At 46.4% G+C, this 11421-nt stretch overlaps 1 protein-coding gene across 1 annotated transcript; it reads right to left on the reverse strand.

Annotated features, from left to right (window-relative positions):
• Window positions 1-1340: 1340 nt before the first annotated feature.
• Window positions 1341-5540, reverse strand: LOC123431299 (WAT1-related protein At1g68170-like). Its single transcript, XM_045115120.1, has 3 exons — window positions 5107-5540; window positions 4072-4134; window positions 1341-2586 (listed from the first exon to the last, which is right to left on the reverse strand). Exons 1-3 carry the CDS (start codon window positions 5475-5477, stop codon window positions 1674-1676), a joined length of 1347 nt encoding a protein of 448 aa, XP_044971055.1. The 5' UTR covers window positions 5478-5540; the 3' UTR covers window positions 1341-1673.
• Between the last annotated feature and the right edge of the window lie 5881 nt (window positions 5541-11421).

Below are 11421 nucleotides of genomic sequence, written 5' to 3' on the forward strand. Positions count from 1 at the left end.
CCGTCGGTGATCCACATGGGACATTTGATGATTACTCTAGTGTCATCGCGTCCTTGAGCGTGAGCGCGCATGGAATCCCCAAGGTCATGATCATGCTTCCACACATTTCACGTGTAGTATGTGCTACTACCAAGGATGATCAATGGAGTGTCTTGGCCAACTTGGGCTACTCGCCATTTGAGGGGTGGCCCTTGGCATCCAAAGGAAGGATATACATTTTACAGCGTCATCCCACGGACGACAACAAGCTGCAAATTCTTCAGATTGACCAAACTCAGGAGCAACCGAAATCGATTGCGGCATGTTGGAGCGACAAGATCTGCCCACCTTTTCACTTGGTAGAATGTGAGTCGGAGATTCTGCTGGTTGGATACACGGATTACTCGATGTACAAGCACGTGCTAGTTTACAGAGTAGCTGATCTTATCCGAGGAAGAGTTATCCCACTGACTAGCATCAATGGCAACGCTATCCTGCTTAACATGAAAAGAAGCCTCAGTGTTAGTCCCAAGGCAGTTCCTACTATCTATCGTTGGTGACACAATTCTGAGCTCTTACCTATGTGATCAACCTATTATGTGCTATGACCTCAACACTGCCACTTGGTCCGAAAGACCTGCTAGGCATGTGAGGCATGAAGATGGCATGGCGTGTACTTGTAGTTTCATTGATCATATATTAAGTGTTTGCCACTGTTCTGTTATCAGGTAATTAACCTATACCTGTTTATACCAGTAAATTAACTACTTTTGTTCGAGGGTATACCTGACCTATTCATTTTTCCTGCCTATATACACAGGAGTAATAACTCTTTTCATAGGGCGGGTCTATGGATATTAAGAAGGCTAGGTGTTGTGGGAAATTTCGGTATTCAATTCACACCTTAATTTTCTTTTCTAGTAGTACATCCACATGTATTCCCGGCTGCTTAGAGGATGCTTGGATACGTTTTAGTCCCATGACTAAATGTAGTGACTCTAGTGCTTTGCTGCTTGATCAAACATTTTTCTTCTTTTCCAGAGGGGTTGATCAAACAATTAATCAGCCCTGGTATTGCAACTACAGTAGCATTATTTCCCTTCGTCCAGCTTGACTGTCCTTCTCCCATCGTGTAGTATTAATTTGACACATGTTCTATTCTGCTTGTGTTGTTTTGCTAGCCACACATGCTCCAGTTATACTTATATAGGATTATTATGCGATGGCAGAGTTTCGCCTATCTTCTGCTAGTAGAGTGAATTGCTCGAGTTATACTTATATGGCAGTACATACTTCACTTCTTTAGCTAGTAGTACAGAAATGTAAATCGTAGTTCATTCACCTCATCTCATCTCAAAATATTTTGTGCCTGAAATTTATTGGTTGGTCTATTGATCTCATGATCTCATCCTCCTCCAGTTCTTTCCTTGTACTACATCCTTGTCTCCTCTGTCTTTTGCATGCACTTGTGGATTTTGGATCTCTGGATCTTAACATTCCAGCACCAGTAGAATCAGAGAAGCCACTCCTTCTAACTACACTGCACTAGAAATTTTCACCAAGTCCTAATTAACCACCCAACAAACGAGCTCCCTCAGCTAATTCCACCATCCTCACAAATCAAGCTGTAGCAAATCTTGGGCCAGTTCATCTCTTCGATCGCTGGTCCCCTTCCTCCATGCTTGCTAAGATGGTCACCGCTCCGGCGCCGGCTCCGTGCTGTCTTGTTGTTGCTGCTGCTGCGGCGGCGTGGGAGGGGGGTCATGACGATGCACGACGATGTCGATGTGCGGCAGCTCGTTGCCGGCCTTGGCTGGCTCGTTCTGTGCCGCCTCGCGGCCTTTCCCCCAGAGCACGGCATAGAGGCCTGTCACGATGAGAACGGCGCCGAGCACGCTGCCAAGGTGCAGCTCCTCGCCGAGCAGCAGCGAGCTGAGCACGGCGACCACCACCAGCATCATGGGGTTGAAGACAGACGCGAATAGGGGGCCCCGGCGCTTGACGCACCAGGAGAGCACCACGAGCATGACCCCCGAGGCGACCACGCCGGTGTAGAGGACGGCGAGGAGGCGGACACCGGAGGAGAGGCGCCACTGCAAGAGGTCCCGGTCGAAGCATAGCGCGAAGGCGGCGGACTGGAGCGCGCTCATGGCGCACATGAGCGCGGTGGTGGAGTAGTGGAAGGGGTACTCCCGGCTGAGCCTGGCCTGCAGGATGAGCCAGAGCGCGTAGAAGAAGCAGCTGCCGGTGCAGAGCAGGGAGCCCATGGCGCGGTTGCCGCTGTCTGGGTGGACGGCGGAGGAGGCATGGTTATGGTCGTCGTGTTGGTGCCGGGCGGCGAGCTGTGCGGCGAGGTTGATGTGGGTGGGGGGCCAGAGGGTGACCTGGGCGCCCTTGTAGAAGGTGAGGAGCATGGCGCCCCCGACGCCGAGCATGGTGCCGGTGACCTTGGCCTGGCCGGCGAGGGTGCGGATGGCGAGGCGCTCGTAGCGGAAGAGCACGGCGAGGACGAAGGTGATGGCCGGGATGAGGTTGGTCATGGCGGAGGCGAAGGTCGCCGAGGTGAGCTTCATGCCGGAGATGTAGAGGTTCTGCGCCAGCGAGCCCCTGCAGCATGCAACATTTTGCAACCAGATCGAGTCAGTCCATAGACTCCATATATGATATACACACGCGCGCGTAGAGTAGTGTACATATGCATGTTGAGATGTATCGACCCAACTCATGCACTCGATCGCGCCATGCATATGCAATTGCAACTGCAATGTCACATCAACATTCAAGGCAACGTATACGTATGTGTTTGTCATACGTACGTATATCGGTAGCTAGGTACACGGCACACATCGTACGTACGTACACTAGTCAACCTTCTTCGTCGTGACCAAGTTACAAAGCTCGACCTCGACGTACACATTGATGGCGGAGCCTATATATGTAGGGACATGCAACCTAGGTGACGATGGCTTGAAAATTCTAGACGACACGAGCTAGGCGATAAAGCTGGCGATATGCAAAAAACTACGTACTACTCTGACGTACGTACGTACACACACCATACGACTCCATTTGAAAAGAAGGTGGCGTGTTTACACGGGCATCGTGTGAGCATTCGACACGACGAGGGTGCATGTGCATCGTGTGGTGGCTCTGGCTCCATTGGGAATGCAACACGGTGCTACTCCCTCCGTTTTTAAATATAAGTCCTTTTAAGGATTCACTAAAAGACTACATACGAAGCAAAATGAATGAAACTACGTTTTAAAATATGTCTATATACATCCGTTCGTAGTTTTGTAATAAAACATCTAAGGGGTCTTATATATAGGAACGAAGGGAGTAGGTAGCAATAGACATGCATGCATGCATGGATACGCAAGTCAAGGAGGAATTGAATGAGCGCGGGCGGCACGGCATACGTGGCTGCATGTCGACCGATGATAGGCGGCTCCATCGGTGCAAGCAAGCAAAAGCAGGTGAGCACGGACGCATGCATGAGCCCGGTGATCGACGGAGTTGACAAAGCGAGCATCGATCAGGGTCTGGCAGCACGAGGACGATGATGTTCACAGACGAGTAGCTAGCTCCATGCATGCATGGTTTGTAAATTGTAAAGTGAGTGGACATCACGTACGTGGAGTTTGTGCTTTGTTCGGCGAGCCGAGCAAGCAAAAAATAAAATAAAGCAGCAGCAGCAGGGGATTCCATCGTGTCAGTTGGTTGTGCCTAACTAATCATGCATGCATGCAGGCATCCAAGTGGTTGCAAGCATGTGCTGGATAGATGGAAAGGGAAGGTAAAGCGTTGGCCGGCGGCGAGCACCCCGTGATGCATCCACCCGCCGGTTGACCTTGCATTGGGATGGTATGAATATGATGCACCGTTGCGTCGTCGAGCCCCTAGCTGCACGCATGTGTGCGTGCGTCATTGCAAAAGCGGCCGGCCGGCGTCGCACCTAAATTCCGGCAGCCATGCATGCCAATCGGACCTCACCTTTTCTTCTCCTCCTCCTCCTATGTCGTCGTGGAATTAACGGAAAGAAAAAGCAGAGGGAAATGGAAGTTATAGAGTTTTAGTTGGAGCTTATTATACCCGCAGAGGCCGCAGACGAAGGAGAGCAGCAGCACTCGCCACGTCACCTTGGTTCGCTTCTTCCTGCTCAAAACAAAGAGCAAATCAGCAGGTCGTTAATTAACCATGACGATTTTCATACACTTACACTTGCATGTAAATAAATGTAGCATAACGATTGCTTATAGAAGAACATACCACAGAAGAACATAACGATATACTCCCTTCGTTTTTAAATATAAAACCTTTTAGAGATTTCACTATAAACTATATACGGATGTATGTAGTCATATTTTAGGATGTAAATTCACTCATTTTGCTCCGTATCTAGTCTATAATAAAATCTTTAAAAGATCTTATATTAAAGAACGGAGTGAGTATTTATTGTGCTATGCTTTTTGAGTTCTTATTTTCTTTCTCCGGCCGGCGGAATATATTAGGAGGAGGAAGCTATATGGACCGTAGCTTTTCACAAAGCTCTCCTTTTTTGCGTCCGGCCGGCCGGGTCAACACACAACAAGCAGGGAGGGAACATCGGAAAACATGGAGAAAGAAGGAGACAATGACATGCATGCATGCACTGCCTCAATTACTTGGCTTGTAAAGAGAAACTACTTGACCCGAACACACACACACACACACACACACAAAAGACATAACCAAAACTAGTTAGTACTTTGCTCCTAAAGAGAAACTAGTTGACCCGAACACAAACACAGAGAGAGACATAACCAAAACTAGTTGTAACAGTACTACAGTAGAGCTGATTTTCAGTAGTAAAAGAAGCTCAAACTATATGTACAATACAGTTGAGCATATAGTGCTAGTAACCGGCCAGTTACTAGTAGAAACCTGATGTGTATGCAGTTATGCACTAGATGCATGGGAAATATATTGCGTGCATGAAAGAAGGAGGGGAATTTTAATCTTGAGTGTGTGTGTGTGTGTGTGTGAGAGAGAGAGAGAGAGAGGGGGTCGAACAAATAATGGAGGAGGGAGGAGGCGATGGATGATGAGCGAGCAGGGAAAGGTGTGTGCATGGATTCATGCATGTACCTCTCGACGAAGTATGCGATGGGCGCGAGGACGGCGGAGGCGAAGAGGAAGCGGTAGGCGACGAGGACCCGCATGTCCATGCCGTCGGACACGGCCAGCTTGTAGAAGATGTTGACCCCGGCGAAGACGAACTGCACCACCACCATCGCCGCCACCGGCTTCATCCCCTCCATCACGCCCATCGTCTCCTCCACCCTCTCTACTTGGTTTCTCCACCGATCAGATTGATTGATTGGACGATCGACGACCAAGGGCGCCCCTAGCCAGCTAGCTGATCGATGTGGTCTGGTCTGGGGCCGGAGAGGCGGTCGATAGCTAGGGGACGGAGGCGGTGGGTGCATGCCGCAGGCGCAGGCGCAGGCACATTTCATATATAGGCCGCAGGACGGAGATGATGGATGGAGGAAGCGCACTAGGATTGTGTCTCTCTCCTCTTTCTCGTGCCTGGCAATCGGGCATGCAGCTGGCATCTCAAGAAGCTTCTCTCCCCCCTCAAACCGCGCGCAGCTACAGTAATCACTGACGTCAGCGCCCGGCCACGTCAGCAAACTCCATGCACCGACACCGTAAATTCAGTTAAAATTTGTCCAGGATGCATGCAGCTGTCATTCAGTTTCTCATATAAAATTGGATCATGATCCCTATAAACCGGATCATATCTTTAGGACTGATATCGATATCGATATACTTCACGGCGATGAATTGAAACACAAACTTATTGCTGCTACATTAACAAACGTGTTAACGCAAAATGTATCAATGCGGATGGATGCACGCTTTAGGTCTTGTTTGCCAGCAAGGGATTGCGTGGGTTTTGAGAGGAGAGGATTTAAGGTGATTTGATGAGTCCCCCTCTTTCATCCAATCCCCTTGAAACCTCAAATCCCCCTCCAGCCGCACATCCCTTAAATCCCCGTCCATACAAAACACTGTTTGACAGGGAGGGGTTTCCTTGTTACAGAGTTGTAATCACCTAATAAAATTGAGACAATTGCTACAAGAGAACAATTTAGCAGCAGTTTAGATGAGTAGAAAAGCCAGTGTTCGGCCTATATCTCATGAAAGTTGTCTGCCGCTCCCCTGTCTATGTCGTCTCCAGGCCTCCTTTGTCCTGTAGGAACCGGATCCCTCTTCCCAGATTCGTCACAGCAAGAATGAAATCAAGCCGCTGACGCTGGCGCTCGGTTCAAGAAACCAGCCTCGGCGACAGACAGGCGAAAAAGAAACCCAGACGATTTGGCCCGCCGGCGGAACCAATTGGCCGGAGGAAAGGGCTTCCCACAATCGGACGGGGGGAAATCCGGCGTCTAAACCGCCAGAATCGAGGAAGGACGACGCGAGGAAGCTGCGGGCGGCGACAGGAGGAGGAGGCTTTGGCCGACGGCAACACGCGGAGGAGGCCGTGGCCGACGACGGCACAAGGAGGCGGCGGCCGCGTCAGAAGGAGGTTGCGGTCTTTGGTCTTTGGCGAGGCTCCAGATCCGCGAGGCCCTAGGGGTGCCTTCTGAGCCGCGTGGGTCGTGGTGAATTGGAGCGGAATCGGATGGATTGGGCCAACAAAACCACCTGTACCAAACGGACCGAAGGGCATCGTAGGGGGTTCTGGGCCACGCATGAAAAATTCACTCAAAATCTCTCCAATGCATTTCTACGAAACAAGGCCTTATGGACACATCTGCCTACGTCCCTAGGCTTGTCCTCAATCAATCCACATTTTTTTCAAGTCCTAATAAAAAAAAATGTGACTTCAGTTTAGTGAGAACTTGAAACTTGCGGTTTCAAAAAGCTGCAAGTCCACTTTTCAGAAACTGACCTATAGACATCAGAAAATATCAATCGTCTTCTAAATCTCCTAGTTTGAATGAAGTATCTACAGCATACGAATTCTGCTTTTTCATAAATAAATAGGAAAAAAATGCTAGTACTTGGCTACACGGGTTTAATCACCTCAATTTCTCTCAAACTGCAATGGACCACATCACACCACAATTCGCAAACTCTTCACCAGGTCTGGCATTTGCCAACATGTTAAGGGTTGTAAATTGTGGGGTCGCCCTAAACCTTGCGATGCCTTCATGTCGAGACTCTCGCATGGATGGAAGGAGCCTACATTAGACCAGATAGAAAAACAATCAAGAAACTCATAAGGATATATATTTCTGCTGGAAGGACCTGGAAAATACATAGCTGCTCGCGGTGCGCCTCCTACGTTCCATAGGCACACGTGAGAGAAAGTGAAAGAACGAATCATGCTTGTTCCCTCACCCTTTTTCTCATGCATGTGGAATTGAGTTGCGCGGCACGCATACCATGCTGATCGAACAAGTGGAAGAAAAGTAGTCCATACATACGTAGGTTGTTCGATTTGCATGATCGACAAAGTCGTGAGGTTTAATTTTTAACACTATGATCCAAACCTAATGCAAATATTTCTTTGTACGTTTAGGGTCCAATGCATGTTGTGTCATATATGACTCCGGTCGACATTTGTCAACAATTACTTGTAGGGAGACAATCCATGATTAAATCTAAATCCAGGTAGAACGCTGCAATCCAGTCTGCTTGAAATTCCAGTACGTAATAGTAGAGAAAGCACCTATAAATGCAAAGATATATGATAGTATGGGAAGAAAGAAATGCAGTTGTCTTCGTTCTTTTTTATGTGTGGATCCAAGTTTGGCCACGCGTGGATCTGACAGAAGCTATAGGGGGCAGCTGGAATGAGGCATTCATATGCAGATGTGGTTGCACGCACGAAAGCGGTGTGCAGGCCCGCCTATAGCCACCAGGCTGCTCGTTCCCAATGCAAATGCATGGCCGCAACAACTGAAATACTACTCCGTAAGCTGTACCCAATGGCCGTGCCAAATTTTGAAACTACAGCTCTTGGAACACGGGGATTGAGTGTTTAGTACTACTCCCTTCCTTCGTTTTTATTCACTTCATACATTAGTTTTGAACTAAGTCAAATTTTATAAAGTTTGACTAAGTTTATGAAAAATAATCTAAACTTCCACATTAAAAAAATATGTGTTGTATGAAAATATGTTGAATGGCGATTTCAATGGTATTGATTTTGTATTGTGGATGTTAAAAAAATATCATGTAAAATTTGATCAAAGTTTGGAAAGTTTGACTCAAGATAAAGCTAATATGTGAAGTAAATAGAAAAAAGGAGGGAGTAAAACTTGCACTAATAATGATGCATGAAATATCGGGATTGGATTCCCATGGGAACCCAACCAAGAGCACATGAAAATTTCAAACTTTCCACGGAAATTATATAACTTTGGTTTGGTACCCTCCAAGATTCATATAAGCCCGTCGGAATCTCAAATGAAATATAAGATATCTGCCTTTGTTCCAAACAGCATCTAAGATTTGTTTACTATAGAAATTCTATCATCTAAAGTTATGTGCTTTTTATTTATTCCAAACTAGACTTAAGTTAAGCCAAACATACATTTTGAACAGCGTTGTTCGATGTCAAGCAGGGATCATAGGTCTAAAATTCGAAGAAGAACTCATGGACTCTTATGTTTTGGTTTCCTCCTAAATATCTATATGCAAGATACCACTCATATGAATTAAAAATAAATATAAAATAGCTTAATATGTTCCAGCTTCCGAATAGCATCAAAGAAAAAGTTCTATAAAAGTCATACACTGTAAATTTTATAATTTTTTCCTTTATACCAAATGACACATATTCTAAGCCAAGCATACATGCATGCATGCGAATGACGTCAGCTTCTTTCTTTTGCTTTGTTTGCGCAATGGAAGGAAAAAAGTATTCCTCAAGTTCCAGTCAACCGTGTTGTCCTACTTTAGAGAGATAATGGCCATAGCCCATGAGGACCTGGAGTATAAGAGTTCTGAAAATCTGAAACAACATAAGATAATTCAAGTAAAAAAGTAAGCTAACGCTTTGAATTGATAGACCATGCATTCCGAACAAGGAAAAAATCTTAGTAATTGACCGTGCGCATATCGACCACTGATGGAAGCTTCCTTGGTACTCAACGTCTCAACCAAATATGAAGCTCATGGTTTACTTTATATACTCTATGTGTGCTTAATACTCAATCTTGCACTGGTTACATATGGAATAGATGCAATATGCATGTTGCTTTACACATTTTTATAGAATTGATACTACTTTGTTTGCTTTAATCCCTTTTGATTGATGGCTCTTGTTGCTACCCGGCCCATTGATCTCAGCTAGAATAACACAGAGTCATCATATATTCCACTCAGTCATATGCATTGCAGAAAAGGGCCTGATTATTGCGATGGTACGTGAAGCACTAGCTGTTGATACTAGACCCCTTTAAGAAATGCCCACATACATGCATGCATACATGCTCGGTGGGACTACCTAATTAACAAGAAGGTTCCCTACTAGGAGTACTTAATAATTAACTAAAACCAAATGTGCCACCGTACGTTGAAAGCAGTCTATCTTGGACTAATATATGGATGAGTCGAGTCAGCTAATTGTTAAAGCTCAACCTTGTGCTTCCAGCCCAATCACTTCATTTAGTTTTCCTTCTAGCTAACTAATTAATTGACATGGGCCGGCCATGCATTGCTCTTTCCAAACTTGACCGAAAAGTAACATGCCAGATCTTTTCAACCACCTTTATTTTTCTCCTGATCTCATTGACTTGTGACTAGCTACTCCCTCAATCTAGTTTACAAGGCATGCGCATGGTTCTAAGTCATTGATTTGACTAGCTAAATGTAAATGATATGTTAAAGAAAAGTACGAAGTATATCATTAAATTCTTAAGCGGATGTAGTTTTCAAACATATAATTTTCATCATATATGAAGTACTCCCTCTGTTCCTAAATATAAGTCTTTCAAAAGGTTCCACTAGAGGACCACATACGCATGTATATGGACATATTTTAGAGTGTAAATTCATTTATTTTGCTTTGTATGTAGACTATTAGTAAAATATCTTAAAAAAATTATATTTAGGAACGGAGGGAGTAGTTTGTTTAGTTCCCCTAGAAGTGCCATACATGCAGTATGTGCGGATGTGTGCGTGTGTGTGCGCGTGCATATTAAACGCAATAGATGCTGGATGGCTTATCATGTCATACGTGTTTCACATGTGCGTTTGACAAATCTACATCATATCATGCAGAGCAGGTGGTACTAAGCTAGTACGTACGTGGCATTCCAAGCAAGCTAGAGGTTGGGAGCTTCATGCATCCAAGATACTCCCTCGGTGATAAGCTAGCGCTGCCGAACTTTCATGCTTGTTGAGTGGAAGAAAGATGCCAAGCTACCTATAAGCCACTCCATCGATGTCGATGCGACGCATCAAGCACGAACCAGGAGAGTGCTAGACTGAGCAAGGTGCGGTGCCAAAGCAAGGCAGCTTTGGGCTCAACTATGGATGCCCTACAAATTAGCTAGACGTACAGGTAGATCCCTATGCTCGCTGGAAGAAAAGAAAAGGAAAGCAGTAGCGGAAATTAAGGACTGATCTTAACAATACTCTGTCTCTGCTACTATATATGTGCCCTGACGGACGGACGGACGGACGGAACTGGCTGGGCGGTGGTGTAGCGTACTATATGCTATAGCTAGAGCGGCCGATCGGACTGGTCAGTGATCTGCCCTTTCTTGCAATTTTATCGTTCTGCACCGGAGAGCTGAACAGTGTATTGATCGTGTATTGAGCTTCGATGGGTTTGGTTACATAAATAGAGAGGAAGTCCCTACGTGCAGGGCGCTATCCTTGGAGATGGCGTTGGACTAGGGCCACTCCTTAAGACTAGGATTAGTAGTTACAACAGAATACTACACGTTACAATTCAACACCCCCCGCAGTCCGAACGGCGTCTGGTAAGACGTTCAGACTGGAGCGAAAATCACAGAACACCGAAGACGGCAAACCCTTAGTGAAGACATTTGCAAACTGAGACGTGGTTGGGACATGCAGCACATTGACTTCGCCGAGAGCCACACGATCCCGAACAAAATGGAGGTCGATCTCCACGTGCTTGGTGCGCTGATGCTGAACAGGGTTGGAGGAGAGGTACACATCACTCACATTATCGCAGTAAACGACCGTAGCTCGGCGAGGAGGGCGGTGAAGTTCGGCGAGAAGCTGGCGGAGCCAGCAAGATTCTGCTACACAGTTGGCGACTGCACGGTACTCGGCCTCGACACTGGATCGGGAGACAGTGTGTTGGCGTTTGGACGACCAAGAGATCAAGTTGGATCCGAGGAAGACACAGAATCCGGAGGTCGATCGTCGTGTATCGGGACAACCCGCCCAATCAGCATCGTTGTAAGC

The sequence above is a fragment of the Hordeum vulgare genome, chromosome 2H, assembly GCF_904849725.1.
Source record: "Hordeum vulgare subsp. vulgare chromosome 2H, MorexV3_pseudomolecules_assembly, whole genome shotgun sequence".
In the NCBI taxonomy this organism is placed as follows: Eukaryota; Viridiplantae; Streptophyta; class Magnoliopsida; order Poales; family Poaceae; genus Hordeum; species Hordeum vulgare.

Bases quoted from the DNA above. Each gene is read 5' to 3' on its own strand.
- LOC123431299 (XM_045115120.1), bottom strand. From the start codon at position 5,477: ATGAAATGTGCCTGCGCCTGCGCCTGCGGCATGCACCCACCGCCTCCG. The intron at 4,135-5,106 runs GTACATGCATGA...TGTTTTGAGCAG, and splicing joins ATCGCATACTTCGTCGAGAG to GAAGAAGCGAACCAAGGTGA. The intron at 2,587-4,071 runs GTATAATAAGCT...TGCATGCTGCAG, and splicing joins TTCGTCTGCGGCCTCTGCGG to GGGCTCGCTGGCGCAGAACC.